Raw genomic sequence first — 26,363 nt, forward strand, 5'->3', positions numbered from 1 at the left:
GCTGGAGCTGCGAGTGCTTCCGTGAGATCGAGAAGAGCACTGGATATCTCTCATGAGACGAAAATTCGGCTTCTTGTGATTTCTTGTTTCGCAGTATATAGTTCAATCCATTTCAAGAGCTAGATCAAAAATTGAGAGAAGAGAGTATCCAGCGATGGCGGCACATCTCTCTTGCATCGCCTACATTGCGCGTCCCAGGATCTTGGCAACAGGCGGCGATGCGTGGAGTCTACAATCCGTCGCAGCTTGTCCGAGCATTCCCGGAGTTTCACTCTTGGACGCTGGCGATGGCTCCTCCTTTCTCGTCACTCGCGCTGTCGGCACCACCTCCAAGCTCCTCGTCGCGCGGGAGATGAGAAACTTGGAGGTCATTGGCTACGATCTTGTAAGTTTCTTTCTTTCGCGCTTTCTTTAGATCCCTCCGGATCGAGGCGATCAAGATCTTTTCTCTCATCTTCCAAACGATTCTTGGATCCAGGTTGCGAGCGCTCTCAACGGTCTCGTCGCGAGTGGACCAAAGCCGAGCTTCTTTTCCCACACCGATGCTATGGGGGACAACGAACGAGAGATGGATGAGCTTTTCTCCGGGATCACAAGCGCATGCATCGCCGGATTGCCCCATCAACCGCGGAAGTGGAGTAATTTTCAAGAACTTCGCTGCTCTAGTATGATCATCTCTAACACGACTAAATGTTTCACAGAAGAAAACTCCGCGCGGAGTTCTTGCCGGCATGGCCTTGGGCGAAGTTCGCAAGGAACTCTTGCTCGATGGACGTGGGATCCAAGCCGGGGACTGGCTCATCGGCCTCGAGACCCAAGCGCTCCACTCCCAGAAGTTTGGAAGCGTCCTCAGGTGATAAAACTCTCGCTCGATCAATGGACTTTTGTTCTTTACACTGAGAATCTCCTGCATCGATCGATCAGCCTCGCAAAGGAGCATGGACGACTCAAGAGCGTCGGCAAGGCCATCCTCACTCTACCTCGCATTTACGTATCCACTGTAAGTTAGAACACTCTAAGAAACGTTAAAAGATCTTACTTGGATCATCTATCTAGGTGCTTGATCTGATCGCCAAGAAGAAAATCAAGGCTGCCGCGCACATATCCTCCGCGGGGATCACGGATGCCATCGCCAAACTTCTGGGACCTCGCGAGTTTGGCGCGAGCATACGAAGGCTCGGCTCCTGGCCACTCCCGCCAGTGCTCGTGTGGATCAAAGAGGTAGAGTTTCTCGAGTCATATTTTGATCTGATCGTTTGCTCCAAGCAGACCGGGGATTTGAGCGACGAAGAAATGCTGGCAGCCTTCAACATGGGACTGGAAATGGTGCTCGTTTGCGACAGTGCTCGCGGCTATGAAGTCGTGGATGTCGTTCGCGGCGCTCATCACATTGGCAGTGTGATCGCTGGCAGTGGAATCATCATAGACAAGCTGCGCAACTAGAGCTCTCTTCCTATATTCGATTCCACACGCGATATATAGAAGTTTTTAAAGAAGTTTTTGGGGTTTTAGCACACTAGCTAGGGTTTATGCGAAGCATGGAGAGCTTCCAGTCGATCGCGTCGCTCCCGCCGCTTGCCCGCGTTGATCCTGCCGCTGGATTCAGCCGCCGCAAGGAATGGCGCCTCCCAGCGCTCACGTACAAAGACGCCGGGGTCGACATTGACGCTGGATCGGAGCTCGTCCGGAGGATCGCGGCCAAGGCGCCGGGGATTGGAGGATTTGGGGGATTATACTCTGTTGGTATGTTCTTTGTGGCATTTCCTTGTGATGGAATGATTTTCTTGGGACAATCTAGGTGAGGATTCTTACGAGGTTGTCGGGACGGATGGAGTTGGGACAAAGCTCAAGCTTGCGTTTGAGATGAATGCTCACGACACGATTGGCATCGACTTGGTACGTAGATTTCTTTAGAGTTTTTTGGGAGCTTTGAATAGCTTTCGTTTCCAGGTTGCCATGAATGTGAACGATATTGTCACCACTGGAGCAAGGCCGATGTATTTCCTGGACCAGTTCTCTACTGGTCATTTAGACACGGAGATCGCAGAAAAGGTACGAGTGATCGATGTCATTCATTGATTTATTTTTGCGTAGGCGATCAGAGGTATTCTCGAAGGCTGCAATCAAGGTGGCTGCAAGCTTTCTGGAGGAAAGGTACGAAGATAGTTACTGATCACCGATTGTTTTCTCTTTCCTTGTTTCTAAAAGGTAAATTGAAGGTGGTGGAAAATGCGGGCTTGTATCCAGATGGAGTGCTGTACGAGATGAGTGGCTGTGCCGTCGGCAGCTTGAACAAGAACGCATTGATCGACGGCAGTAAAATTGTGTCAGGAGATGTTCTCGTCGGTTTGCCGTCGACGGGGCTTCACTCCAATGGCTACTCTCTGGCTCGCAGGTTTGCACTCGATTTTCCGCTCACCAATAAGACTGTCAAAAATTTTCTCTTTTGGTTTTCCGTTTAGAATACTAAGCATGTCAAATTTGTCTCTGAAAGACCAGCTTCCGGGAGCAGATGTAACCATTGGAGAGGCTTTGATTGTTCCAACAAAAATTTATGTCAAACAGGTACAAGAAGAATGTCGTAATGCTCTTTTTTAATCTTTTGTTTTCTTCTTTTTTCACTGTGTAGGTTCTGGACATAATTTCTAGAGTCGAAGTGAAGGGCATGGCTCACATTACCGGAGGGGGACTGACTGACAACTTACCAAGGATTTTTCCTGCCGGTCTTGGCGCAAAGATCAGAATGGGTTCCTGGCATGTTCCCCAAATATTTAACTGGCTCAAGGACGTAAGCGATGACTTTAGAAAGCTAATCTCTTGACGTTTTGTTTTTAAAGGCTGGTAATGTGGAAGAAGAGGAAATGCTTCGTACGTTCAACATGGGAATAGGAATGGTTCTCGTGGTGGAGCCTCGTGTTGCGGATAAAATTCTTGAAGAATACGCACCGTCTTATCTTATTGGAACGGTTATCCAAGGAAAAGGCGTGGTGTATGATCGTTTGAGCACTGGCTTGTCTGATCTATGCAAAGGCCCTGGAGTCACTAATGAGGGTGTCGCAACTCTCGACGCTGATTCGCAACAGGAGCTTCTGCAAAGACTTGCAGGACAGCCTCCTCGTCTCTACCCGATTGGTAAATAATCTTCTGCTATTTACACTGACCTCTAGTTTTCATCTGGTAGGCGATGAATTCTCAGTTAGCAGAGCCGAACGAGTCGATGAGAAATTGCAGTTGGCTCTCGAGATGCAAGTTCACAACACTATTGGCATCGATCTGGTAGTGTTTGTTCTGGATTCCGCGTTTACACGATTAATTCAATTTTCTTGGCAGGTTGCGGTAAACGTTAATAGTATTGTGACTACTGGAGCAACTCCCGTGAGTTTTGTGGACTATTTCTCCACCGGCCATTTAGACGTGGACGTAGCAGAACAGGTTGAACAAGTTTTGCTTGTTAAAACTACTGGAAAACCGAATGCTTTGCTGACTGTTCAGGTTATCGAGGGAATTGTTCAAGGCTGTATTCAGGCGGAGTGCGGCTTGCGAGGAGGGGAAGTACGTCAGCTGTTTCTGACTTGCGAATGGCGAGCTAAATCTCTTTTACAGACGGCAGAAATGCAAGGCTTTCACGCCGAGGGAGAGTACATGCTGAATGCCTACGCATCCGGTAGAGTAAAGCAAAGTGCTCTAATCGACGGCAGCACCATCGCAGCCGGAGATATCCTGCTCGGGCTGCTCTCCAGTGGCATTCACTCGCATGGATTTTCTATGGTTGACAGGCAAGGACAAGCTCTCATATCTTTATAAGCTCTAATTCTCTTTTGTTGGCTAGCATCTTGAAGAATGCGAATGTATCTTTGAAGGACAAGCTCCCGGGCTCTGAAGTCACGATCGGGGAAAGCTTGCTCGTGCCAACCAAGATTTATGTGAAGCAGGTTCAGATGGCTCTTCTTCAGTTCTCATTAGAAAAGAATAACTAACTTTTTTCTCATTTTGCAGGTGCTGGAAATGATCTCTTGCAGCGGAGTGAAGGGAATTTCCAACGTTACGGAAGGCGGACTCACTGGCAGCATACAAAAAATTCTACCATCGGGATTGGGGGCGACTGTCAGAACGAGTTCATGGGAAGTTCCTCGCATATTCAAGTGGCTGCAAGAGGTACACTCCAATGGGTTTTGCTTTGCTGTCCCTTGATGCTTGCCGCCTCTGGAGCAGGCGGGAGGCATGGAACCGGAGAAAGCTTTCGGAACCTTTAACATGGGAGTAGGCATGGTTTTGGTGCTGGATCCCTGCGCCGTAAAGAAAATCCTTTCCACAAACAAGGAGTGCGTTGTCATGGGCGAAATCGTGCAGGGCGCCCGAGTGGTGTACGAATAATAATCGGTAAGCTTGATACATTTCACTCCGGAGCTGACAAAGTTTCGCCTCACCTGTGCTGTGATCTTGTCTCTCACCTCTGCATAGATCTCTCGGCAATCCAACTCGTTAAACCAGAGGCAAGGAAAGAGATTCGTGATCGGCGTGTGCTTCCTGATGATCACACAGTTTTCAGGAACGTCACTCACCAGGAGGAGCGGTTGTACGGGACGAGACTATCACGGTGGCTCTCCTCTAATGATCGCGTCAAGTTCATGGCCATCTTGTCAATTTCTTCAAAATCTGGATGAGATCAACCATTAGTTGCACCTTCCCGTCGATCCAGATCGAGAACTTTGGAACGAGCCTGTCACGATTGTCCTGGAGCATACATGGAGATCCTCCACACTCCCATGTCCTCGTCTTCCTCCATGTATCGCTTTCAAGGTTGGCTTATTGCGAAGCAAACGATCTTGTCGTACAATGATTCCTTTGAGATCAAAGAATCCATCAAAGTTCCGTGTGCCAAGAAATAAAAACTTGGTCTCTACCTAAAATCTAGCGGTAAACAGGAAAGATTATGGTTGAGTTAGGTAAACACAATAGGCGTGGGTCACTCATGAATGATTATCCAGTCATTTAATCAAAATTGATTGTTTGAACAGATATTCATAGTGTTGAGTGTGGAGAATCTGGAGGCTTGGACGAGCCTTCTTCTTTTGATTTCACTGGAGAAGCAGCTATTCCTCTTTCATTCAGCAGGATTCTGAAAAATTCAAGCCTAGGAGCAGCATTTTTGGGACCCAAATCTGTGACAGTAAATGGGCTCCAAAGCCTCTCTGGCCAAAATAAAAATTGTTAGCCAAGAAAAATATATCAAACAACTAGAGTGAAGCTAGCTTGCCTGCCGCCGCTGCCGCCCTTGGCCATATTCTTTGTTGGATATTGGCTGCATCAACTTTCTCACCCCACATACAAACCTCACCTCCAATAATCAACTGCTGTTCTTTGTGGCTGGAAATGTTATCATATGGTTCCTTTGAATAAAACTCCTGCCATGGTATATCAATGTGATCCAGGTACCATGAAAATTGCTCGCTAACTATACTCTTGAGACCCGAGCTGACAGTGTTGGGAGGAATTTGAGTGCCCCACCTGAATAGCCATTTGAACAATCTGAGTTAGAGAGACAACCCCTTTTGATAAGTTACCAGTTGTGAACAATCGTTTTCCTTGACAAACTTGGTCCAAATTTTTCAAATGGTTCTTGCCTAGAGAGAGCAAAACTTAATGGAATCCGACATGGCTAATCTCCTTACCAGTTGACAGGAAGGTATCCATGCTTCAAGGCCAGTTTTTGCACTTCAAGCACAAAAAACTCGTAGCCCAGTGAAGGTGTTAAATTGTGCTTTCTCAGCCTGCTTCAGACAGTTGGATGTTTAGTAAAACCGAATCTAACGTACCAGTCATTTACAGGTTGTGTGATTTCCCAGCATCCTGTTAGCAGAAAATAAGCTGACAATCACCAAGAAAATTTGCTGCTTACTAGTGTTAACTTCGTCTCCTCCTATATGAAGCAGCTCAAATGGAAACACCTTTGAGAGATCTAGGCAGCATAGAGTTGACACAAGGATTTTTGATTCAATATAAAACATGTTCATACCGGAAAAAATGCCATCTATCACCTCAAAAGTGAAATTCTTACTGATGTCCAGAGGTGTTTTGCAGTTTTCAGAGGGCCATAGCTCAGGATATCCAACTCCCCTACACGCAAGTAAATCTATTAATTTACAATGAAGGCAGAAGAAGTTTACCATGAGCGAGCGTGGCCTGGGACATCAATCTCTGGCATGACATGTATACCTCGCAATCGAGCATACCTGTATAATAACAAAAGCATGGATATTTGTACTCTCTTTGAAGGTATAGCTTACTTGACTATCGCTTTTGCATCATCAAGGTTGTAGCGCTGAGAGATAGAGTAGGAGCCTTTCCAAAGCTCTGGAAACGATGGAATCTCCAAAGGGAAGGACTCCTCGTCGACAACATGCCAGTGCAAGACATTCTGGAGGCAAAGAAGTTAGAAAGGGGCTCGGCTCATATATAAGGGATAGAGAAATTGGATCTCACAAGCTTCGCGTAGGCCATGGAGTCGATCACATTCTCTATCGTCTTTAATGGCAAGTAGTGCCGAGCAGTATCTGGTAAGCGAGTGAAAAATAATTAGAAGCCGTTCTAAAGAAAAAAAGTTCCTCACCAATCAAAAGGCCTCGATATGAAAATCTAGGCTCGTCAAAAATGTTCCATGGGCAGCCTTGCAAAAGCACAGCTCTTTCGACAGCATCGTAAGTGCAAATCTGGCTAAAAGTCTATAAAAAATGTAAATAGTTTAGCAAATCCAAAACTTTTGTTTTCAAGCCTACCTCGAGTCCTCGTAGGGCCCCATAGACAGTTCTTGCCTTGGATGAGCATAGAAAGGAGGTGAACCAGCGCTCGACTTCAAAGATTTTGCTTACCTGGAGCAATACTACCCTTGAATTTGAAGGGTCGGGGACTTGGAGGCGGTACGATTCATCTACACCAAGATAGAGCTGCCAAAACACAGAAAGAGAACCTAGAAAAATAAGTTAAAATTTTTGTCTCTCTCACGCTTTGGTTGAATGACTTGAGCTCGATACGAAGTTCGTCCAAAACAAAATCTGGTGGATTCTTTTTCGCTGGAATCCTTAGCTTTCTCTGCTTGAGAATCAATACCGTGTAGCGATCAATCCCTGCTTGCAAGACTTTTAAAGTTCTGGGAGGAGTTATGGCAAACTTTGTGGACAGTCTCATGGAAATCGATCCCTTGGAGACGTTTTTGGGGGCTGGCCATATGAAAACTCCTGTGCTGTTGTGATCATCCCAGTGCACCAAAGACCTTGAAGGGCCAACATGCCAGAAAGAATCAACACTACTCTTACTCCACAAAATGTTAGCGATTATTATGAATAAAAGCACAAGAGCTATAACCCCAATCACAAAAATCTTCCTCAGTCCATTGCTCCCAAACATAGTTTTGGAGTATGGTAAGCTCGACTGACATTCAAACTCATCTTAAGCTTTCTAGTCTGTACCCTTGGATGGAGGAGATCGGACGGCCCTTATCTTTGCTAGATTTACAAGAAACCGATTTTGGAGTTTTCACTTGTACAGACTGTAAAAATTAGTATTTTACGTTACATGTGGCGCACGCACTTGGTATAATCAGACAGCTATTCTTCTTTACTGTTGTTTTGTTGCTGGAAGAACGAGAAATCTAGTGTTAGCACGTTCGTGAATTTACTTCCACAAAAAAATCTCCATCATGGTCACATTAGTCAACTTTACTATAGGATCATGATCTCTGTTAGGTGCTTGTCTAATTTCTCAAAAGGATGAAAGGAAATCTCCAGTGTCCGAAGGATTCCCTGAAATGGCTCCTGTTTTGGATCTTGTCCTTGAACTTGGTTGTTTTGATTAGTTTCAGAATGAACTGGATGAAACAGGATCGCCAAGAGGCTAGTGTAACACCAACACCCGCACCAAGATCAATTAATTCCTCGACCTCGGCTGCGTCGAGCAGAGTAAAACTCCTGGTCGACCTGTGGAGCAGCGATCTGCAGTCGAGAGTGAGCGGTGCAACTCCTCCCGAGGTGACGATCAATGCACCGCACATCCAGGATTGCAAGCGATGCAGCCAGGAGACAGCAGAGTTTGATCGCAGGAAGGATCCATCCTGGAAGGGATTTGACCAGCAAAAAGAGGAGCTTGACATGAATTCAGAGACAAGCATCAGCACCGTTCCATGGGTAAGTTCTCTTGTAAGGTTCTTCTCAGATCGGGTAATCTTTCTTGTTTTCTTGGTTTTCTCAGTAGCCTTTTGCTGCTCTTGGACAGGTCATTAGCGGTGATGACGATAATATCCCGTTAACGCGACGCGTCCAGCGTGATATTTGGTTGCACCAACACCCGAAAAACTGTACCGATGCGAGATTTCTTCTCGCACTTTGGCACCACGACGAGACGCGCGACTCGGTAGGAGTTGGATCCGACATGGTGTCAATGGCCGGAATGCTTGGAGCTGCGCTACTACAAGGCCGGGTTTTCATTACCAAGGATTACCACGGTGCCAGGCACAAAGGATGCACAGGTTTCAAAACTCTTTTATCGACTATCTCGGGCTGATGTTTTAAAATAATGCTAGGATCCAACCACGCTCGCTGGTCGTGCTACTTTTTTCCCGAGGCTTCTGAGGAGTGCATGGAAAGGGCATTGCGGCTTGTTGAGCAAAAACAGGCCTGGGACGAGGGAATTATCAAAGAGTTTAGTGGCGATCAATGGAATGGTGAGATTCCAAGGTGAGAGAAAAGAGTTTTTTTCATACGGTGACTTAGTATTATCTGGTTTTTTAGTTTTTGGGGAGAGCCTTGGAAAGCAATGCGACCAACTGTGGGGGTAAAAGACAAGCTCATGACAAATTACCACGCAAATCATCGAAGGTGGTGGAGAGCTCAGGCAAGTTTCTCATTCGTCAAATGGTAAGCTAATGATCTAGAATTAACGTATACAGGCACTTCGCTATCTCACACGATTTCCAAGTGAGTATCTGTGCAATCTTTTAAACAAAGAACGACATAGAGCCTTTGGGGAAGAAGTTGCAAAACTGGTGCTTAAAACCCTTGGCACTGAATGGCCGCGTGCAAGAAATGAGAGTAAGCGTAATCCCAGTAATCCCATGGAAGAACATGTGTGGAGTGACTATGGACCTTGGATGCCGCGGCCTCTGTTAAGCATTCATGTGAGACAGGGTGACAAAGCCAGCGAGATGAGAGTAGCCTCTTTTGACGAATACATGAAGCTCGCCAATGTCCTCCGGAAGAGATTTCCACACGTAAGAAATGTGTGGCTTTCCACGGAAATGCAGGTAAGAAAGCCATTGACAAAGATTTGAAATCACAAAGCTTTTGCATGGTTTAGAACGTCGTGGATGAATCCAAGGAGTACAAAGGCTGGAAGTTTTATTACAGTGATGTTCCAAGGCAAGTTGGAACGATCAGGATGGCGGAGTATATGGCGTTACTTGGAGACAAGCAAGGGTTCGACACGGCCTTTATAAACTTGGTCATGGCGGCCGAGTGTGATTTCTTTGTGGGAGTGTTGGGCTCGACTTGGAGCTATATAATTGACGACTTGAGGATGACCAGCGGCAAACTTAAGGCTGGCTTCCTCAGTGTTAACTCTATCAATGGCCTACTTCGAAAATAAAACTTTTTCTCTAACATACAGTAGTTCCAAGTGAAAGATATCTTGAAACATTTTAGGTTGGGCATGTCGAGTGAGTGGGGCATGGTTTCTTGCGCGTCCCGAGTCCTGGCAGGATCGAGTTTACGTTCTTGTCACAAGGCCGCGGCGTTTGCAGCAACTGTGAGTGAAGATTCACGTATCTTGTACTGCTCAGCTCCTGCTCGTGGCCACAATCAAGTGAGTAATAAGTTCTAGTTCGACCGATTTCCTGTTTTCACGAATATGAATCTGATTTCCAGGAGGGTCATCCGGAGAGCAATGCCAGAGTTCCCGCGATCCTACGCGAGCTGGATCGTGCTCAGCTTACTCCTGAGGTAAGAAACATAGTGTATTGTGCAGATATACAACATTTTTCACTCTTTGGCTTGAAATATATTTTTTTCCCTATAGAAGCGTGGAAAGGAGATTTCTCGGCTGACAAACTTTATGCCTGCCTCCAAGCAAGATGTTGCCGCAGTGCACTCCATGTCCTATGTCCATGGCCTGGAAAAGATAAGCTTCTTATACTTCTAGTCTGGGGCGATGAAAAAATGTTGATGTGGTGTTGTGTGGATACAGGCAATGGGGAAAGCCGCTGCGGATGGTCTCATCTTCATTGAAGGAAGTGGTCCAACTTACGCTACTTCCACGGTATGCTTCAATCCTTGAAAAGAAGTTCTAGAAGCTTTTAACAATGCCTGAAAGACGTACGAAGAATCCATGCTCGCAGCGGGTGGAAGCTTAGCTCTGGTCGACTCCCTGGTAATCCAAAGGCTCTTATAGAGCTTCGGATGCTTTTTCTCTTCGTTGTTTTGTGTTTGTAATTCTTTACTTTTTCCAGATGAGTGTGGCTGGTCCAAGGCCCCCAATTGGATTTGCTTTGATCCGACCTCCAGGCCACCACGCAGTCCCGGCAGGCCCCATGGGATTCTGCGTTTTCGGCAATGTGGCCATCGCAGCTAGGCACGCACAGCGCGCTCACGGCCTCAAGAGAGTTTTTATCATCGACTTTGATGTCCACCATGGCAATGGCACGCAGGACGCTTTCTACGACGACCCGGACGTCTTCTTCTGCTCTACACACCAGGCAAGCTGAATCACAAATCAATAAGAATGCTGACAGAGTTCACAGGATGGAAGCTATCCAGGAACAGGGAAAATGCGTCAGGTTGGCACAAGGGATGGCGAAGGAACCACGTTAAATCTGCCATTACCAGGTGGTTCTGGGCATGCAGCCATGCTTACTGCTCTCAAAGAAGTCATCGTTCCGAGCTGCCTCAAGTTTAAGCCCGATATTCTACTCGTTTCTGCCGGGTAAAAAACCTCTTGCTGTGACTTTTTCTCATTTGCAAATGTGTGTTTCATGTAGATATGACGCTCATGTTTTGGACCCTTTGGCCAGCCTTCAGTTCACCACTGCAACTTACTACCATTTGGCATCGACGATCAAGCAGCTTGCACGGGAGGTTTGCAACGGGAGGTGCGTGTTCTTTCTGGAAGGTGGCTACAACCTGGACGCTCTGTCGCTCAGTGTTGCTGACACATTTCGTGGCTTGCTGGATGACGAGGAGAGTCGCGCAAAACTGACGGATGATCCGGCTGTTTTGTATGAGGAGCCTCTTGTGGGAGTGAGGCGGGCAATTACCGAGATTAAGGCCATACATTCTCTATAATAAGTTTTTGATACACCTAAAACCCACCTAAAAATGATACACCCACACAGAATCTTGGAAAAAAGAGGTTTGCCATTTATTTTTATATAGTGGTTAAGTAGCTATGGATGCCTACAGTTTGTAATGTCTGTTAAAGGAATTCTCTTTGTAGCTGCCTTGACAAGTCTTTTGCTCCCTTTGATGCTTACTCGTGATCTAATTTTTCCATCCCAGCTTAAAGGTCGTCTAACAAGCTCATCGGTCCTGTATTCATCCTCAGAAGTGATACTCCAGCGTGTATCCGAAAATGGAACGAAAGAATGCCACAACATTACCACAAGAGCTGCTTACTTCTTTGGGCTTCCTATGCCGGGAAATGAAGGACCAATTACCATGTCCACTGGAGTCGTCCATAAGTTTTGGATTGTTTCGTATGCAGCAGATGGAAGGAGGAGGTGCACAGGAGGAGACTTCTATGAGACTGATCTCTCAGGTAAGTTCCATCTATTCCCAAAACAATATTTGATTCTTCATACTACATAGGCCACAAATGGAAGTCACGACCACCTATAACAGATTATGGGAATGGCTCTTACCTTGTGGAACTCAAAGTGGATAAAGGATTTGAAGGAAACTACACGCTCAAGGCCATTCTCTTGTATTCCAATTTTCATGGAATGGATAAGAACCCAGAACCATGGGCTCTGGAAACACAGGTGTTCCAACTGCAGATCCACTTCGTGAACAACAAAATTCAAAGGCCTTCGCCTCTTCCTCTTTGTACCAGCAAAAGCCTAAAGTCGGCAAAGACATGGCTAGGCAAATGGACAAGAATGAAGTTCGACGAGTCTTGCAAGCTCGATGAAGAAGGGCGCTACCGATGCCTGCCAGACGACGAGCAGTGTGACGACAGCCAGTGTAGTGGAGCACTAGAGAGATTGGAAAGCAACGGATGGGTCTACTCAGCACATTGTAAGTTTCGGATATGGAGCTTCAGCGATGCATGGAAGTGCCTGGACGGGAAGAAGCTGTTCTTCTGGGGTGACTCCAACCACAGGGACACAGTTCGAAACCTTGTCAACTTTGTCCTCGGCCATAACATTGAAATCCCGCTCATGACGCGCACATTTACACTCAACGTCACCAATCCCTCCAATCCTAAGCAGCAAGTGCGACTGTTTCAGGTGTTCAATGGGCATTCTGACTCACTGAAAAACTATATGGGCCTTAAATCACTTTCCGTAAAAGAGTACCGTGAGCTTGTCAAGGAGGAATTCTTTCGTGGAGGCCAACCAGATGCGGTGATACTAAACTCAGGCCTTCACGATGGACACGCCTGGAAACGCACTCAGGACTTTGCCATAGCTGCGGAGATTGCTTCATACTTCTGGTGGTCGCTCCTGGGAGGTGATGGGTGCAAAGCACGCATTGTTATTCGTAACACAATTGCCACGGCTGGTCATGCGAGGGCCAGTCCCTCAAATCCCCAAAAGATGGCAGCTTTCAACTCAATCTTAAGTGACGAGTTTGGGAGACGGCTAAAATCTCTGGAGAATCTCATGTTTGTGGATAACTTTGATATGACGTTTCCCTGGCATTACAACCATGACTGCAGTGACGGCACTCATTATGGGGTTGAGCCTTCTTTGTCACCATGGATGGATCGTGTTGGGCACTTCAACTTTGTGGACTTGATGCTTGTGCATGTTCTGCTGACTGGAATTTGCTTGTAATAGTGAGCCCGAGAGTTATGTAATAACCTCTCCGAATCTACACATATGATTTGCAAAACTAAATCAACAAACAAAATTAAGATTTGACTTGAAAGAAGTTTGAAAGCACGATAGCCTATATATATCCCAGCTCCTTTTGATGTTTTCCAGCATGAACTGGTATTGAGCACCTATGGTAACACGGCTCCATTGTCTCCCTTGGCAAGCAACCCAAGGTCTTCGGATCTGACCAGTACTTTGCCACAGCGCTCTTTATCGCTCCGGCTTTCAGGGCCAAGCTCGAGGAGTGGTTTCCGCAGGGGACAAGACTAGGACTAGTTCCAATCCGGATGGAGTCGTTCTTCGGCACGGACTCCGCGAGGTGCTTCCTTCGAGCTCGGCGGCAGCAGCCAAGAGCTGAATGCATGGCTCCTATCAAAGCTTGGAAGAATATACAGCCAGCAGCGCTGCTTTCCTCTACGTGGTCCTCATCAACAGGGTGCTGCTCATCGCGACGAAGCAGAACATCGACACGCTCTTCTGTGAGCATAGGGTCTAATTGCTAATCGTCATTTCTCATTTAGAAGCTTGAGCACTTCTTCGATTTGGCGTGCCTTTTCTAAGATTTTCTTGCTGTATGAGATGCCCAAACTGGTAACTGTGTGCCACTCCTATATAGCACTAGACTCTCGTTGGTTTTCTTACAACGAGTGAAATCCAAGGTGTTCAGCCTTGTATACCAAAACGGAAAGTCGAGACGAGGGTGATCATCTCGTTGCTGATTCCCTGAAGACGACGAAGACGAGTAACATGCAGCTGCTGCAGGATTTGTGCGGATCCTTCGGATCTGGCGCGCACCTCGCGTGCAGGGCCTCGTACTCGAGGATCTTCTTGTGGAGGGGCTGTGAAGCGCGGAAGCTGGGAAACTTGTGTCGAGTGTATGAAGTGTATTCGGCCCTGCTCCTGCACGATTCGTCGTTTACGTTGGCGCGAGAATAGTACCCCAGGCTCGATGATTGCGTCTTCGTCTTGGGTGAGTTCCGTGATAGCGGTGGTGAAGACGAGCGTCACAAAAAGTAAGGGCCTATAACTCTTTGTCATCGTATAGATAGATGACAAAGAGTAAAACTATTACTTGGGCAGCTAACTGTTTTTCTCCAGAATGAATGGAGTTGATACATAGAATTAGCACCGAACTCTTGAAGAAAAATTATCAACCAGGAATATAAGTTGATTACCAATCGCCACCCACCACACTAAACTCCAATGAAGAATACTTTGATTTTAGGCTACCTTTAACTCTAGATTTAGGGCTGATTCAAAACTAGCAGTTTAAAACAAATTTGCCTTTAAATTTCATTTTCCCCATCATACTTCCACTCTTTGGGCTTGCGGCTTGCGGCCGGACATTTTCATGATTGGAGGCAGTTGCGGCGAGATGAGAGATTTCACGAGCTGTGATCCATCTCTACCAAACGAATTCACGCACCTTCGCCCGAAACAGGAGGAGTTTTTAGTTTCGATTTCCAGCGAGAGAACGAGGAACACTAACCTTGAGTAGTAGTCACTGCATTGGACGTAAAGGCCCGGACTGTTCTTCCGCGCTTCTTGGAGCTCCCTGTGCTCTTGCGGTCCTAGATTTGTATTCATCGCAGCAGTGCTCTCGATGCACGCACCGTCGAATCGCATGTTGTCTTCTTCGAGATTTGCCTGACAAGTAATAGGAGAGTTTTAGAATAAAGGAAAGTTTGCACTAGCCCACCTGTTTGCCTCTCGACACGAAGCTTGTAGCCCTTTGGAACACGCTCGATCCAGCCCGGCGTAAGAAACCATTGGGAGGTGGTTTTGATGCGTTCTGCAAGGAAGGACTTAAGGAAAACTAGTTCAGAAAATAGAGCTCAATATGAACCTCATCGGTTCGTCGACTTAGATCAGGCTCGGAGATGCTGCGAGCAGGAACTTTGCTGGCGTTTGTTTGATCTTCTACTGATGGTATGGATGTGGACGAATTGTACCTTGTTATCGTCGGAGTGGGAATAGAGCTCATTACATAGCCGAATGTATTCGAGAGAATGCGCCCGGCAAATTGGGTGTATGTTCTCTTTCCATCCTACACACGACGGTTTAGACAGAGTTTAGCCGGCATCAAAATAAGCACCTGTAAGTTCTGTACAAGGCGACTTTCCAAGTCCATCGCAATCGACTCGAGGCCGGGATCCTTGTTCATTTGCTTGAGTGCTTTGAGAAAAGCTCTAGTATACCTGTAAGATAAGCATGACTTACGTGAGCTTTTGCTCCTAAGTTATGCACTACCTCAAAGCTTCTTCCGTTTGTCCAGCCTCTGCGAGCATAGTTGCATACACTATTTTGTACGGTTGGAAGCACACTAGTGTAAATTGGGGATTTCCTTTCGTTTTCACGTATTCGTATAGCTCCGTCCTCTGCATCAAGCATTTCGTTTAGTATTCCTATGCGACAATAAGAAGAAACCTTGAACGCCAACGGTGTGAAAAATGTTCTCGGGTACTTCCAATGGTCTGCGCCGATCAGACGAATCCTTCCGTCACTGAAAAATGCTTCGGGACTTTGGTCGACCAAAAGATAGCACAAATGCGCCGCCGCCACCTGCGAGAAATATACTAATACCAAAATATTCATACAAACATAAACCAAACCTGTTCTTTCTGACCCCATAATGCGTCGCCCAGTCGAGTGATCGCGTCATCATTCCCAGACGTCCGGTTTGTGGCCATTAGAGCAAGATGCTCATGCCAATGGTCAAGAATGCCGCTTCCCTGATCAACTCGCAATTAAGTAGGCAACGATTTTCCATAAATACACAGCATTACTTGATTGCCGTTTTCTCCAAATACATCCGCCGACTGGCCGCTCATAAGCAAGCTGAAAGTTCGTAATGGACCTGGAGACAGTTGATGATATGCCATTTTTGAGATGGTATCAGAATAACACTGCAATTATTAAAATTCAAAGCTGATTTGATAATGAAGCACGAACTGTTTATTCTCACCTTGTCCCCTAGCTGAGACGCAAGAACGAGAGCTAGTCCCCACGATTGGCCGTCTTGTGCGCACTGTAGGGCCTGCTGAGTCTTTCCTGAGAGTAGAAGTCCTTTGACTTTTATCGAAGTTGCCTGAAAGCTGACATGTAAGCTGCCAGCGTAAACAGGTAAACAACTGACCTGCAAGCTTTCGCTGTTCGGCATTTGCCGCAAGCAATGTTGTTCCGTGGCACCAGACGAACTTGCGGTAAGAATTGCCTGGCCGACGGTTGCCTCTGGTCCAGTCCCCTAGACAAGTTTACACCATTGGTGAGAAGAAATAAGATACAAAAAGTTTTCTCACCTCTGATGGAGTACCAACAGCAGATCGTAGCTTCCCATGGTGCTCGAAGGCGATTTTAAGAACTTCCCACAACAATGGAAGCGCTTCGAAATTCCTGCTATCGGCCTCTTCGCGTGCACAGTTGGAGATGCGCTCGTCAATCCACTTGAAGAGCTCATTCTTCGATCCGTTTTGTAAGCCTCCATGGAAGTCCAAACCAGGTGCTGAATTGGAAAGACTCGGCAGTTTGTGGACTTCGATCTTGCTCGAGCTCCCTTGCTGATCGTGGAAAGGCTGTCAAATTGGAAAGAATAACAATTAACTCTTCTTCAAGGCAAAGTGATTGTGGACGAACTTTACGTACCTGTGAAGAAGGCTTTATCACGGCCATCGTTCCGCCAAAACCGAATGCCACGACCACGTGTGGGGGCCTTCCAGCGGAGGACCGACTCGAACTCCAGGCCATCTGATGCGTATGGTAAGCCGGATCCTCGGAAACTTGAGGCTGCGAGTAGTGGCGATCATAGCTATACCCATTTTCTTGGTTCATTCCTCCGAAATTCCACGAGAAATTTCCCTGGACCGGATGCTGAGCCTCGAATCCATAGGAATTTCCATTGCCTGGCACATCCGCTTGCCAATTGTGATTGGAATACTGTGAATCGACGAAGCTGTGATGCACGTATCCGGATTGCGGAGCTACAGCATACATCCTGCTCGATCCAGCAACTCACATTCTTTCGGAACGCCGCATTTCCGCATCCAGCACCAAGATCCGAGCTAGCCGGGAGGAAACAAGGCGACGCAGCGCAAATGTGCGTCCGCCGAGCCAACAGATCGAAGAACCCTAGACGATCGCCACCAAGAGAGAGGGCGCGTGGAGCAAACTTCTTCAAGGCGCCGGGACTAGGGAGCTAGCTAGGCTTGACGGAATAAACCCAGCCGTGAGGTGGTACATTCTGCTAGCCGCGACGGACGCACAGCTGGCTTCCATGTGAGCGCCAGCTGTGCGGCGCGGTGCGGCGCCGCGGACATCTGACCGTTGGATGCCCTCCTTGAACGAACGAACGAACGACCCAACGCCCACGCATTGATTCCGCGAATCTTTTGGTTTGTTTTTCTTTCGCATTCACAACGACTGGTGTGCGTTCAATTCCCACCAATCATGACAGCGAAGAAACACCACACACGGTGAGTTTGTGAAAAAGAGAAAAACCATTGGCTCTTGGATTTAGGGTTTTTGGGCGGATTAGGGCTTTAGCCAGATTAGGGCAACTCTAGCCGCCAAGAACCCTAGGCGAGCGAGGAGGGAGGGCGATGGCGGACCGCAACTACACTGTGCGCACGCGCAAGTTCATGACGAATCGCCTCCTCCTGCGCAGGCAGTTTGTAAGTCTTGCTTCTGGCGCTCAGATTTTTCGAGGCGCCGCGGTTCTGATTTGATTTCGTCTCGGTTGTGTAGGTCGTGGAAGTTCTTCATCCGGGGAGGCCCAATGTTTCCAAGGTGGGTCTTTTAGCTCGCTGAGACGAAGGGAATGTGTGTGAAACTGGATTGGACAGGCTGAGCTCCGGGAGAAGCTCTCAAAGGTTTACGACGTCCGTGATCCCCAGGCGGTGTTTGTCTTTGGGATGAGAACCAAGTTTGGCGGCGGCAAGTCGTCTGGATTCGGTCTCATCTACGACTCGGTCGAGGCTGCAAAGAAATTCGAGCCAAAATACCGTCTCGTCAGGGTGAGCTTAGTTCTTTTGATTCTCGGCGCCTTCGCGAGCAACAGATTTCTCACCTTGGTTTCGTTTTCCATTCCAGAACGGACTTGCCACCAGAGAGCAAAAATCGAGGAAGCAGCTCAAGGAGCGGAAGAACAGAGCGAAGAAGATCCGCGGAGTGAAGAAGGTCCGTCTTTTTTTCTAATCCATGAGTGTGCTCTCTTTGATCGGTTTGCTTGCTCTCAGGCCAAAGCTTCCGGAGAGGCCCAAAAGGCAGGAAAGAGGAAGTGATGTGATTTTCTGGTAACATCCCGGTTTTTGCATGCTTGGTTGGATATATAGCTAACATTTTGAATCAAAAACCTTTTCTTTGAAAAACGATATTTTTGTTATATGCATTGATTTAACTGTAAACTCGAGTGGTTATGTTTAAATTCTTGGTTAGGAGATAAATATTGTGTTTTAAACGGTCAAGAGATTTAGAGTTAAAGGAAACCAAAGTTTATAGCATACAACCTTAAAAAAAATTTCTACCAGTAGAAAGAGCTTCGACCATGCTTGTTGGTCATCCAGCTACGATTTGGAGCACCCCAGGAAGAACCCATTCTCCTTTCGTGACGATCAGTCACAGTAGAGCTCTCGGCCGCCTTCTGGATCAACCAGTCGGGGACTTGCTGGTTGCAACTCTCGAGCAGATGGACGAGCTTGTGCGCCAGAGGAGCGTCCCCGTCGCAGAAGAGAGCTGTGGCGAATCCTCTCTTGCCCGCTCGTCCAGTTCGCCCGATGCGGTGCACGTAATCGTCGATGTTCGTCGGGAGGTCGAAGTTGATGACATGGGACACGTCCGGGATGTCGATGCCTCGGGAGGCTACTTCGGTTGCAACGAGAAGGGGCGTGGATCCACTCTTGAAAGATTTCAAGGCGCGTCTTCTTTCCTACAGAGATGAAATGAAAGTTGAGATCGCGAGAGTTAACGAAGGAAGCATTCTACCTCTTGCGTTTTATCTCCGTGAATCGCAATGGCAACATAGCCTCTGGAACGCAGCCAGATTTCGAGATCATCAGCCTTGAGCTTGGTGCCAACAAACACCAGCGTTTTCTGCGAACGTGACCAGCGAGAAAGTCATGAGCGAGCAAAATCTATTTGAACTCTTACATTGTTTTTGGTTCCATGCATCTGCTGGCGATCTATGACCATTCCTAGGCAGTCGTACTTCTGGTTGCGCTGGACAAAGATGACCTCCTGCTCGATGCGACTGGTACTAGAGCCAACTTCTCCGATGGCAAGGAAAACATAGTCTTTCCGCAAAAACTCCCCGGCAAGCCTCTGAGAAAAACTCTCATACTCGAGTCGGGAGGATGAAAAAGAGCATACCTGAATCTTTTTAGGAAAAGTCGCACTGAACATGAGCGTCTGCCGAAGTTCCGCTCCTGGCATGCCCGACTCCTCCACAATGCGTCGGATTTGCGGCTCGAAGCCCATGTCCAGCATCCGATCGGCTTCGTCCAAAGTCAAGTACTTGAGTTTCTGGAGCTCCACCATCTCTCGGTCCAAAAGATCGTTCAAACGACCGGGCGTAGCCACAAGTATGTCAACTCCACCCAAGTTATCGCTCTGGAAAAGAGAGAGAGAAAAAAACGAGGATGATCAAAGAAGACAAAGTTTTTATACCCAGAGTCGTGTTCCTCCATAGACAACTCCAACACGAACTCCCGTTTGGTAGCAAAACTTGAAAGCTTCATCGGCTATCTGCACCAAAACGATCGAGGAAAACTTACGAAGGAAAAAGAGATGGGCAGTGAAAGCTCTATGCTTGCCTGCTGCGCGAGCTCTCGAGTAGGAGAAAGAATGAGAGCCAGAGGAATGGAAACTCTCCTCCTCCCTTCCCTGCCTGGGACGGGCTCCCTGAGAATCCCTTCGATGATCGGGAAGCAAAATGCGGCAGTCTTCCCGGATCCCGTCTGCGCGCACGCCATGAGATCCCTAGCCGCGAGGCAGATCGGAATGGCGTACTTCTGGACGAGCGTCGGCACCGTGAACCGGCACTGCCTGATGTTGTCGTTGAGGATGGAATGGAGCGACAGATCGTCGAAGCTCCGTGCTGGCGCTGGGACATCGGATCCGCTCACCTCGACCTCGCTCTCGCTCTCGCCGAAATATCCCTCCTCGGACATGATCTTGACCAGATCCACTTGCCAATCCGCAAGAACACGACACGGATCAGCCGATCGTTCGGACACGCCGCCTTAAATCCCGCGCGGCTGAGCAGGCAGCAGTCAATGCACATCCCGCTGAAAAGATTGGAGCAGCGTCGGGAGAAGAGATGGATTGAAAGACAAAAACCCTAGAGGTATTTTTCCCGCGCTCTCGGAAAGTTCTTTAGATAAACATACTAATAACATTTCATTAACGTTAACATGGAGGCTTTGCCCGCCCAGGTTCGAATCCTGCCGTTACGTTAAAGCTTCTTATGCTTAGATGGTGGCTGTATGGACAATCACTGTCTTTAGAGCACTGTGCCAAGGAGCTTTTTAGTGACAATGCCATTCTCGCCTGAAAATTTTGTTAGAAAAACTTATGGTTAGAGATTTAAATTTTTACTTACCCATTGCAAGGGCCATTGAAACCACTAGAGAGATGAACAAAAGCTGCAAAACTATTGTCGAGAGCTAAATCTTTGCCATTGTGTTGTGTGAATTGTGGCTTCCAATAGGCTAGCTTTTATACTCCCAGGAATGAATATTATATCATTGTTCTGAACAATTAAAATTAGAGATGGTGTGGATCATGAGGTCTGATTTTTCTGAATACTCTCATTCTCGACAACATATATCATACATTAGTAGTCAAAACCTTACCTAATTGGTTTCATTAATGTGGATTATATCAAATCTTCTTTATTAGCTTAAAACACGCTTTAAACAACAAAATTGCGTGCATTTTCATTTCAGTCTCTTCACTTTTTTGAGTTCAACATGTGGCCAAGGGGATGGACCTCTTACAATGTTCTGAATATACTGTGGTGCCAACTTGGAACTGAAATTCCCCCTTTTACAGCTATAGCTAACTGCACTCCAACACCATAGACAATTTCTATATCTATCAGGTCTTGCAGTGCTTATCCAAAAGCATCTTGATGTGTAAGTAGAAAAAGTACATTGGCGGTATGAATTATTATCATTTTTTCCAACGCATATACGGATCCCAGGCGGAATCTTAAGAATCATGGGATCATGATCCCCTCAAGTTGTTTCCAGCCGCGGTGGAAGCAAAGTATGCCAGTGCACCAACCAGACCGGAGTTTGCATATGTCGAAGGCTCGGCTTGCGAGAAATCATCACGATTGTCCGAAAAATTGTCGGATCCGTCGGGACCCCCGATCACAGCACCGATTAGAATGTTTGGATTGGGATTGGAGCTGTGAAGCCAATTAAATCCCCCAGAACAAGATATGTGTTCTTCCTGCGTACGGATCGAGGGCAGCGAAGAAGCCCGGTGGTGAACTCGCTGTGGAAACTTTGTACCAAACCCAACCATGTAAGACATGCACCTGGGATTGCTACCCAGAATGTAGTCCACCTAGAAAACACCAACATCAAAAAGAAAAGGTGGCAAGCTATGCATGCTCTAAATGCATTGTCTACTTACCTGTTGCTTTGCAAACGAGATAAGCTGGCCGGGCTTAAAACCGTTGTTTCCCCCACACGAAACGCTCTGACCCGCTTGAGCCAGGTACCGCCCGTACGTTATGAGAAGGAACGCATTGCTTGTGACATACTGGAGGTTGTTTGAGCCACCGTGGTAGAAAAGTCCCCCTGATCAGAAAAGATTCCCGGGGAATAATCAATGTGGGAATCGAGAGGAATCATTTTAGTACCTGGCGTGATGGTGGCCCTCCCAGGCATCGCAGAGCACACGAAGTCGTCGGCACGAGACTTGTAAGCGCGAACTACGTTGAAGTCGCTACCAGTGGTGGCGAGAATAAACTGTCCAAGGTCACGGGAAAGAGATGATTGATCCGACGGTTGGTTATAGTTAGGACCAGTCAACGGTAAATTCTGGATTTTTTTTACCTTGGAGAGTAAAACGTCGACACCAGCGTATTTGTTGTCCCAGCTTAGAGTGTTGTATGAACTCCCGGGGCCGCCGAGCTCGTCCCCGTGCTGGGAAATGTAATCGAGGTAGCGTTTGTCGCTCGAGGCCCGGAAGATCCACGCCGCGCCCCACAAGAGCTCATCTCTATATCCTGAGTAGCTCGTGTAGAAAGGGCTCACGGCTCCTCCAAGAACATCGCTATAGCTTCCTCGGTACTTGTCAGCAAACGCAAAGATCTATATCACGATCAAAGAGAAGCCAAGTTAGAGCAAAGTCCACCTATCCAAACGATGAAAGTCTCGGTGCTCGATCGATCACTTACTTGCTTGGAAGTGGCGAGGAGCCTCTGGGAGTAGGAAGAATCAGTGGCGGCGAAGACAATAGAGGCGGCGGCGAGGGCGGCGGCGGTCTCTCCCGCGACGTCGGACCCGGGCTTGGATGGATTGACTTGGTAGCAAGTTCTCGGCGTGTCCATGTCCTCGGGGCGCTCCCAGCACTGGTGGTCGGCGTTTGGATCCCCGACTTGAACCCAGAGGGTGGATGGCGGGACAAAGGCGGAGAGGAGGTAGTCGGTCCCCCAGCGAATGGCGGCGCGGGCGTTGTCCAGCTCCGCCGCGCGCCCGAGCTCCGCCTCGAATTCCACCACGCTCCACGACAGCAGCGTGATCGTGAACGCCATCGGGAAGCCAAACTTGACGTTGTCGCCGGAATCGTAGTAGCCTCCCGTGAGATTCACCTGAGCAGCAGCGAAAATCGATCGACTAGAAAGGTAAACCACAAGAAAAACATTTCAAACGAGCAAAAGATTCTATGGTACATTCGCTGTTCTTCCATCGCTCATCCCCGAGTTTGCGCGCCATTTGATCCTCTGGCTCGTCGGCAGCTTGCCCGATCGCATCCCCTCGTAGAAGAGGATGGATTTGGCGAGCGCGTCGCGGTAATCCAGCGATTGGAGCGCCTGCGCCTGGATTTCCACCCGCATTGCCGTGAAAAGAACAAAACCAAAGATCAAAATGAGAGAAGAGGAAGAACTCGCTGCCATGATCAAGTGGATTTGTGTGAGGAACAAAGGTTTTATAGCGGGGGAAAATTTTTTGTTAGGTCTTAACAGTTTTAACGGGCGCCGTTAAAAAAGAATTTCTACCGTGGTCCCCACCGCACGGTACCCGAGGGCGGGAACGGTGGATCGTGTGACCAACGTTACGGTACTACTAACGCTGGCCGTTGGATCGTCGCGCAGAGAAGAACTATGCGATGGATCTTAGAAACTCTTTTCTTCTTCACGGAACAGTGTTCTTATTTACACGTAAAGAAAACTCCGAAGACCTTGGCTTAAAAGGACAAAGCCGGAGTGTTCCAGTTTCTATATCTCCTTGTCTTGTTTAAGACAATTTCTCGCGAGCACCGTTCTTGTAACAGGCACGCGAGGAAAAGCCCGAGGCGAGTAAAGTCACTGGGCCATGAATGATGAATTTTATTCCTGGTGAAATGCGAGTGTACCACGAGCCTTGTCTCCTGCATCACATGATATGCTTTTCCCAGTTTGTAGGAAGAAACAAGCAAGAACTCCAAGAGAAAATGGTGTAAAGTACCTTCAAGCTATCAGATCGTATTTTTCTATTCTTCTTCGCCTTTATCAGAAGGACTGGGTCTTTCCAAACACGAACACTCCTCCACTGCCGATTGCCCGGCCGAGAAGCATGTCGTTGTCCAGGTACGTGAGATAGTAGAGAAGTCCAAGAGACCTGGAAAAACTAAGATGAACAAGGGATTCTAGCGAGTTTAAGAGTACCTTCTTTCGTTGGAGGGTCTTCTTCCGCGCAATGGAACTCTTACGTCCAGAGAGTTTATAGCTTGGAGGATCTGTAAAGGGAGTGGTTTGTTTGCTTTTTAATGTGGTTGCAATTGCGAGCGAGCGAGCATTACCTGGAGATTTAGAAACGTTCGTGGCAGAACGGCTGGAGCGAGCAAGGCTTGGACCTCTTCACTTATCAGAACCTCGCCGAGTCTAGCCTGTTAGTTCGTGGTTCGTGTGAAAGATTTAAAGAGACACTGAGGCGGAGAGTTACTGGACCTCTTTAAACTCCAATTGTATCGTCCGAGCACTCACAACCGAGAAGCCAGCCGTAACAAACAATGTCGCCCCTTCTGCATCCTACAAGAAATAAAAAACACAACAAGAAAGAAACATTAGAAAGGAAAAGCTTACAAACAAAACCTTTGATACCTGCAATAAGCCAGGGATGCTCCACCTTACAACGTTCACGACTTGTCCCCCATCGAAGCGTCCCTTGCACTCAAACTTTTGATAAATCTGTCCAGCCTAGATCGCACAGCATCCTGATTAAAAAAAAACTGGAAAGAAATCCATCCAAAGTCACCTTGAAAAATGGAAACTCTCCAGCTTGCAAGATGGAAAGAACATCTGGAGCGGAAGTGTATTGCAGCAGCCAAGTTCCATCCAGCTTGTCAAGATCCAGGGCAGTCCCTGCATCAAAACTTTCGACTTCCACCTTTCTTTACAAACATGGGAGAAATTTTTGTCCAGGAGCGAAATAAAAATGTACCATACCATTGACTCCTCGAGAAGCGCGCGCTGGTCTTGGCTCGCTCGAGATCCCCTGCTCGTGTCCATCACTGCCTTGAGCAAGCTCATCTTCGCCTTGTGGAGGTCTCTCGTTCTCTCCTGGAAACTCCAAAATTCTACGCAATCCAATCGATCCGAGAACGAACCTGATGAGCCGCCGAGGCTCTCGAGCAGGAGGAGAGCCGCGCCATCGCCGGGGCGCCGCGAGATACCGGCATTCTCGCCGCTCCCAAGAAGAGAGAAGAATCCATGCCCTATAATATCTAAGCTTGGAGGATGTGTGAAAAATCTAAAGAAACAAATCCAAAAGTCGAATTCAGGCTGCCACGTGGGCGTGTTGGCGACATTATTCGACTTGACGAGCTTGGCAAGGGTTTACTGTGGCTCTAACACCAAGGTCTAGTTGAACCTAACCAGATTCCTTGCTTTTCCCAAGGTGGAACTGGTTGAATTAACTACAGATTGTTTGAGGTTTTGAATTGAAGAGTTTTAAGCTTGGCTTACCAATTTTTTGTGATTGTGAGTTGAAGGATTGTGAGGTTATGGCTAAAGAAATTATGATGTGATGATCAAAGATTGTAAGCTGAGGAATTGTGAAAAACTGTGCTAAAATAACAAAGTCATAGCTACATAAGTGTGATTGTGAAATGACTGTGATGTTGTGTCTGTATAAACTATGATGCTTAAATGTGCATAACACCCCATGGGTAATGGTGTGTGTTATATTGATGTTGTGAAACAAAATTCATGTCGTTCTTGTTGAGACAAGATGGAGGGATGAAGTTGAGTATTTAGTACCACCCATGGCAATTCAAAATTTCTCAAAGAAGACAAAAGAGCAAATTACTTTTATTGTATTGCCTACTCAAGAGTTTAGAGATGTTTTGGAATAACTAGGTTCTAAAGATTTAGGCTTTGCTCTATTTGCTTGAGGAGAGCACATATTCTATTAAGCTCCAAGTATCTATCTTACCAACAGTGTATATTTGTTGAGAAATTAATAACCTATATGTACCTTTTACATTGTAGTGTTAGGTAAGATGTAAAGGTTGTTTGTCATGTATTATGTGTCAAGACCCCCAACAAGATCAAGATTGGAAAATGCAAAAGACAAAGAGAAAAACTAGTGGAAACAAAGAAGAGGCTTTAGACTGGTGTTGATTCAGATTGTGGAGAAATGGAACAAGGCTAACCTATATATACTATAGGTTGATGAAGCTCCACCACTCTTGAATCATGAACGGCCTAAATATAGCTAAGGTCGAGGAGGCGCCACATCAATATCAGGAATGTGGCTCGAGACTCAGGAATCGTACAGGGAATCAAAGAGTCAGAAATAGGGAAGTGTCTCAAGAGTCAGGAATAGGGAAGTGTCTCAAGAGTCAGGAATAGGGAAGTGTCTTGAGAATCAGGAATGTGGTCTGCAGGTCAGGAATCCGGCGAGAATCAGGAATGTGGCAAGAATTGGGGGATTCCTGACAGCACCCCCTCCTCAAGAACGAGTGGAACGAGGGTGTGAATGAGAACGACGAGGAGGATGAGATGAGCGGCGAGGGATGGGAGATGGAAAAAAAGAATGAGGACTGGGACGAGAAGGATAGCGGCGGTGGAAGT

General features: G+C 47.2%; 11 protein-coding genes across 13 annotated transcripts; 6 read left to right on the forward strand and 5 right to left on the reverse strand.

The window, feature by feature from the left end:
- The first annotated feature begins 154 nt into the window (after nt 1-154).
- LOC112342622 (phosphoribosylformylglycinamidine cyclo-ligase, chloroplastic-like) lies at nt 155-1,443 on the forward strand. The gene is made up of 3 exons (XM_024664704.1): nt 155-385; nt 479-853; nt 1,057-1,443. Exons 1-3 carry the CDS (start codon nt 155-157, stop codon nt 1,441-1,443), a joined length of 993 nt encoding a protein of 330 aa, XP_024520472.1.
- Nucleotides 1,444-1,525: 82 nt separating this feature from the next.
- LOC9660543 (phosphoribosylformylglycinamidine cyclo-ligase, chloroplastic/mitochondrial) lies at nt 1,526-4,849 on the forward strand. Its single transcript, XM_002990860.2, has 16 exons — nt 1,526-1,743; nt 1,799-1,896; nt 1,951-2,052; nt 2,095-2,154; nt 2,220-2,395; nt 2,463-2,565; nt 2,630-2,788; nt 2,838-3,132; nt 3,182-3,276; nt 3,331-3,432; nt 3,493-3,552; nt 3,604-3,776; nt 3,830-3,932; nt 3,997-4,155; nt 4,213-4,380; nt 4,462-4,849. Exons 1-15 carry the CDS (start codon nt 1,530-1,532, stop codon nt 4,372-4,374), a joined length of 2,061 nt encoding a protein of 686 aa, XP_002990906.2. The 5' UTR covers nt 1,526-1,529; the 3' UTR covers nt 4,375-4,380; nt 4,462-4,849.
- A 117-nt stretch (nt 4,850-4,966) lies between these two features.
- On the reverse strand, nt 4,967-7,438 carry LOC9659982 (beta-hexosaminidase 3). Its single transcript, XM_024664687.1, has 14 exons — nt 7,003-7,438; nt 6,870-6,944; nt 6,777-6,812; nt 6,611-6,722; nt 6,484-6,554; nt 6,288-6,418; nt 6,168-6,233; nt 6,017-6,117; nt 5,900-5,959; nt 5,817-5,850; nt 5,673-5,771; nt 5,565-5,624; nt 5,258-5,508; nt 4,967-5,192 (listed from the first exon to the last, which is right to left on the reverse strand). Exons 1-14 carry the CDS (start codon nt 7,402-7,404, stop codon nt 5,023-5,025), a joined length of 1,668 nt encoding a protein of 555 aa, XP_024520455.1. The 5' UTR covers nt 7,405-7,438; the 3' UTR covers nt 4,967-5,022.
- Nucleotides 7,439-7,777: 339 nt separating this feature from the next.
- LOC9660544 lies at nt 7,778-9,636 on the forward strand. The gene is made up of 6 exons (XM_024664705.1): nt 7,778-8,180; nt 8,269-8,521; nt 8,576-8,729; nt 8,784-8,886; nt 8,942-9,295; nt 9,349-9,636. The coding sequence occupies exons 1-6, from the start codon at nt 7,860-7,862 to the stop codon at nt 9,634-9,636; spliced, it is 1,473 nt and encodes a 490-aa protein (XP_024520473.1). The 5' UTR covers nt 7,778-7,859.
- Nucleotides 9,637-9,697: 61 nt separating this feature from the next.
- On the forward strand, nt 9,698-11,412 carry LOC9659983 (histone deacetylase 14). 2 transcript variants are annotated; one of them, XM_024664688.1, is made up of 8 exons: nt 9,698-9,852; nt 9,915-9,989; nt 10,066-10,167; nt 10,234-10,305; nt 10,360-10,416; nt 10,496-10,741; nt 10,787-10,968; nt 11,024-11,412. In XM_024664688.1, the coding sequence occupies exons 1-8, from the start codon at nt 9,700-9,702 to the stop codon at nt 11,325-11,327; spliced, it is 1,191 nt and encodes a 396-aa protein (XP_024520456.1). In that variant the 5' UTR covers nt 9,698-9,699; the 3' UTR covers nt 11,328-11,412. The 2 variants fall into 2 exon arrangements, with proteins under 2 accessions (XP_024520456.1, XP_024520457.1); XM_024664689.1 differs by having other exon boundaries at nt 10,069-10,167.
- Nucleotides 11,413-11,450: 38 nt separating this feature from the next.
- Nucleotides 11,451-13,039, forward strand: LOC9659984. Its single transcript, XM_024664706.1, has 2 exons — nt 11,451-11,799; nt 11,883-13,039. Exons 1-2 carry the CDS (start codon nt 11,451-11,453, stop codon nt 13,037-13,039), a joined length of 1,506 nt encoding a protein of 501 aa, XP_024520474.1.
- A 1,269-nt stretch (nt 13,040-14,308) lies between these two features.
- Nucleotides 14,309-17,291, reverse strand: LOC9659985 (protein transport protein SEC16A homolog). Its single transcript, XM_002990922.2, has 13 exons — nt 16,724-17,291; nt 16,381-16,653; nt 16,218-16,325; nt 16,047-16,169; nt 15,868-15,987; nt 15,694-15,813; nt 15,509-15,643; nt 15,332-15,459; nt 15,177-15,279; nt 14,928-15,128; nt 14,781-14,873; nt 14,571-14,728; nt 14,309-14,507 (listed from the first exon to the last, which is right to left on the reverse strand). The coding sequence occupies exons 1-13, from the start codon at nt 17,069-17,071 to the stop codon at nt 14,387-14,389; spliced, it is 2,031 nt and encodes a 676-aa protein (XP_002990968.1). The 5' UTR covers nt 17,072-17,291; the 3' UTR covers nt 14,309-14,386.
- A 299-nt stretch (nt 17,292-17,590) lies between these two features.
- Nucleotides 17,591-18,447, forward strand: LOC9660545 (40S ribosomal protein S24-1). The gene is made up of 5 exons (XM_002990864.2): nt 17,591-17,748; nt 17,822-17,863; nt 17,920-18,090; nt 18,167-18,253; nt 18,313-18,447. Exons 1-5 carry the CDS (start codon nt 17,677-17,679, stop codon nt 18,355-18,357), a joined length of 417 nt encoding a protein of 138 aa, XP_002990910.1. The 5' UTR covers nt 17,591-17,676; the 3' UTR covers nt 18,358-18,447.
- Nucleotides 18,448-18,524: 77 nt separating this feature from the next.
- Nucleotides 18,525-20,262, reverse strand: LOC9659986 (DEAD-box ATP-dependent RNA helicase 52B). The gene is made up of 6 exons (XM_024664731.1): nt 19,885-20,262; nt 19,739-19,816; nt 19,442-19,681; nt 19,223-19,393; nt 19,058-19,165; nt 18,525-19,001 (listed from the first exon to the last, which is right to left on the reverse strand). Exons 1-6 carry the CDS (start codon nt 20,239-20,241, stop codon nt 18,597-18,599), a joined length of 1,359 nt encoding a protein of 452 aa, XP_024520499.1. The 5' UTR covers nt 20,242-20,262; the 3' UTR covers nt 18,525-18,596.
- A 929-nt stretch (nt 20,263-21,191) lies between these two features.
- On the reverse strand, nt 21,192-23,204 carry LOC9660546 (endoglucanase 1). Of its 2 annotated transcripts, none has more exons than XM_024664728.1 (6): nt 22,980-23,204; nt 22,485-22,898; nt 22,141-22,398; nt 21,945-22,053; nt 21,716-21,882; nt 21,192-21,646 (listed from the first exon to the last, which is right to left on the reverse strand). In XM_024664728.1, exons 1-6 carry the CDS (start codon nt 23,202-23,204, stop codon nt 21,299-21,301), a joined length of 1,521 nt encoding a protein of 506 aa, XP_024520496.1. In that variant the 3' UTR covers nt 21,192-21,298. The 2 variants fall into 2 exon arrangements, with proteins under 2 accessions (XP_024520496.1, XP_002990970.2); XM_002990924.2 differs by having other exon boundaries at nt 21,945-22,016; nt 22,110-22,398.
- Nucleotides 23,205-23,419: 215 nt separating this feature from the next.
- On the reverse strand, nt 23,420-25,454 carry LOC9660547 (probable plastid-lipid-associated protein 10, chloroplastic). The gene is made up of 10 exons (XM_024664707.1): nt 25,450-25,454; nt 24,896-25,038; nt 24,735-24,848; nt 24,544-24,650; nt 24,390-24,485; nt 24,237-24,317; nt 24,089-24,175; nt 23,955-24,025; nt 23,755-23,907; nt 23,420-23,677 (listed from the first exon to the last, which is right to left on the reverse strand). The coding sequence occupies exons 1-9, from the start codon at nt 25,452-25,454 to the stop codon at nt 23,799-23,801; spliced, it is 813 nt and encodes a 270-aa protein (XP_024520475.1). The 3' UTR covers nt 23,420-23,677; nt 23,755-23,798.
- Nucleotides 25,455-26,363: the final 909 nt, after the last annotated feature.

This window comes from Selaginella moellendorffii, unplaced genomic scaffold (genome assembly GCF_000143415.4).
Source record: "Selaginella moellendorffii unplaced genomic scaffold, v1.0 SELMOscaffold_113, whole genome shotgun sequence".
NCBI classification, from domain to species: Eukaryota; Viridiplantae; Streptophyta; class Lycopodiopsida; order Selaginellales; family Selaginellaceae; genus Selaginella; species Selaginella moellendorffii.

What these genes read in the sequence shown, in the direction of transcription:
- LOC9659983 (XM_024664688.1), top strand. Translation starts at nt 9,700, where the DNA reads ATGTCGAGTGAGTGGGGCATGGTTTCTTGCGCGTCCCGAGTCCTGGCA. An exon ending in ATGTCCATGGCCTGGAAAAG is followed by an intron (nt 10,168 to 10,233) that starts ATAAGCTTCTTA and finishes GTGTGGATACAG; the next exon opens with GCAATGGGGAAAGCCGCTGC. An exon ending in TCTTCTGCTCTACACACCAG is followed by an intron (nt 10,742 to 10,786) that starts GCAAGCTGAATC and finishes CAGAGTTCACAG; the next exon opens with GATGGAAGCTATCCAGGAAC.
- LOC9659985 (XM_002990922.2), bottom strand. Translation starts at nt 17,071, where the DNA reads ATGTATGCTGTAGCTCCGCAATCCGGATACGTGCATCACAGCTTCGTC. An exon ending in CGTCTCAGCTAGGGGACAAG is followed by an intron (nt 15,988 to 16,046) that starts GTGAGAATAAAC and finishes TAATAATTGCAG; the next exon opens with TGTTATTCTGATACCATCTC. An exon ending in TATGGGGTCAGAAAGAACAG is followed by an intron (nt 15,644 to 15,693) that starts GTTTGGTTTATG and finishes TATTTCTCGCAG; the next exon opens with GTGGCGGCGGCGCATTTGTG.
- LOC9659982 (XM_024664687.1), bottom strand. Translation starts at nt 7,404, where the DNA reads ATGTTTGGGAGCAATGGACTGAGGAAGATTTTTGTGATTGGGGTTATA. An exon ending in TCAAGTCATTCAACCAAAGC is followed by an intron (nt 6,945 to 7,002) that starts GTGAGAGAGACA and finishes GTGTTTTGGCAG; the next exon opens with CTCTATCTTGGTGTAGATGA. An exon ending in GATAGATGGCATTTTTTCCG is followed by an intron (nt 5,960 to 6,016) that starts GTATGAACATGT and finishes TATGCTGCCTAG; the next exon opens with ATCTCTCAAAGGTGTTTCCA.
- LOC9660545 (XM_002990864.2), top strand. Translation starts at nt 17,677, where the DNA reads ATGGCGGACCGCAACTACACTGTGCGCACGCGCAAGTTCATGACGAAT. An exon ending in TCCTCCTGCGCAGGCAGTTT is followed by an intron (nt 17,749 to 17,821) that starts GTAAGTCTTGCT and finishes TCGGTTGTGTAG; the next exon opens with GTCGTGGAAGTTCTTCATCC. An exon ending in CAAAATACCGTCTCGTCAGG is followed by an intron (nt 18,091 to 18,166) that starts GTGAGCTTAGTT and finishes TTTCCATTCCAG; the next exon opens with AACGGACTTGCCACCAGAGA.
- LOC9660543 (XM_002990860.2), top strand. Translation starts at nt 1,530, where the DNA reads ATGCGAAGCATGGAGAGCTTCCAGTCGATCGCGTCGCTCCCGCCGCTT. An exon ending in TGGGGGATTATACTCTGTTG is followed by an intron (nt 1,744 to 1,798) that starts GTATGTTCTTTG and finishes GGGACAATCTAG; the next exon opens with GTGAGGATTCTTACGAGGTT. An exon ending in ACGTGGACGTAGCAGAACAG is followed by an intron (nt 3,433 to 3,492) that starts GTTGAACAAGTT and finishes CTGACTGTTCAG; the next exon opens with GTTATCGAGGGAATTGTTCA.
- LOC9659984 (XM_024664706.1), top strand. Translation starts at nt 11,451, where the DNA reads ATGTCTGTTAAAGGAATTCTCTTTGTAGCTGCCTTGACAAGTCTTTTG. An exon ending in CTATGAGACTGATCTCTCAG is followed by an intron (nt 11,800 to 11,882) that starts GTAAGTTCCATC and finishes CACCTATAACAG; the next exon opens with ATTATGGGAATGGCTCTTAC.
- LOC9660546 (XM_024664728.1), bottom strand. Translation starts at nt 23,204, where the DNA reads ATGGCAGCGAGTTCTTCCTCTTCTCTCATTTTGATCTTTGGTTTTGTT. An exon ending in TCCTCGCCACTTCCAAGCAA is followed by an intron (nt 22,399 to 22,484) that starts GTAAGTGATCGA and finishes ATCGTGATATAG; the next exon opens with ATCTTTGCGTTTGCTGACAA. An exon ending in TCTCGTTTGCAAAGCAACAG is followed by an intron (nt 21,647 to 21,715) that starts GTAAGTAGACAA and finishes GGTGTTTTCTAG; the next exon opens with GTGGACTACATTCTGGGTAG.
- LOC9659986 (XM_024664731.1), bottom strand. Translation starts at nt 20,241, where the DNA reads ATGTCCGAGGAGGGATATTTCGGCGAGAGCGAGAGCGAGGTCGAGGTG. An exon ending in CTCGAGAGCTCGCGCAGCAG is followed by an intron (nt 19,817 to 19,884) that starts GCAAGCATAGAG and finishes GTTTTGGTGCAG; the next exon opens with ATAGCCGATGAAGCTTTCAA. An exon ending in CTTTTCCTAAAAAGATTCAG is followed by an intron (nt 19,394 to 19,441) that starts GTATGCTCTTTT and finishes AGTTTTTCTCAG; the next exon opens with AGGCTTGCCGGGGAGTTTTT.
- LOC9660544 (XM_024664705.1), top strand. Translation starts at nt 7,860, where the DNA reads ATGAACTGGATGAAACAGGATCGCCAAGAGGCTAGTGTAACACCAACA. An exon ending in CAGGCACAAAGGATGCACAG is followed by an intron (nt 8,522 to 8,575) that starts GTTTCAAAACTC and finishes AAATAATGCTAG; the next exon opens with GATCCAACCACGCTCGCTGG. An exon ending in GAAGGTGGTGGAGAGCTCAG is followed by an intron (nt 8,887 to 8,941) that starts GCAAGTTTCTCA and finishes TAACGTATACAG; the next exon opens with GCACTTCGCTATCTCACACG.
- LOC9660547 (XM_024664707.1), bottom strand. An exon ending in GCATCCCTGGCTTATTGCAG is followed by an intron (nt 24,318 to 24,389) that starts GTATCAAAGGTT and finishes TATTTCTTGTAG; the next exon opens with GATGCAGAAGGGGCGACATT. An exon ending in TACAATTGGAGTTTAAAGAG is followed by an intron (nt 24,176 to 24,236) that starts GTCCAGTAACTC and finishes ACGAACTAACAG; the next exon opens with GCTAGACTCGGCGAGGTTCT.
- LOC112342622 (XM_024664704.1), top strand. Translation starts at nt 155, where the DNA reads ATGGCGGCACATCTCTCTTGCATCGCCTACATTGCGCGTCCCAGGATC. An exon ending in AGGTCATTGGCTACGATCTT is followed by an intron (nt 386 to 478) that starts GTAAGTTTCTTT and finishes TCTTGGATCCAG; the next exon opens with GTTGCGAGCGCTCTCAACGG. An exon ending in AAGTTTGGAAGCGTCCTCAG is followed by an intron (nt 854 to 1,056) that starts GTGATAAAACTC and finishes TCATCTATCTAG; the next exon opens with GTGCTTGATCTGATCGCCAA.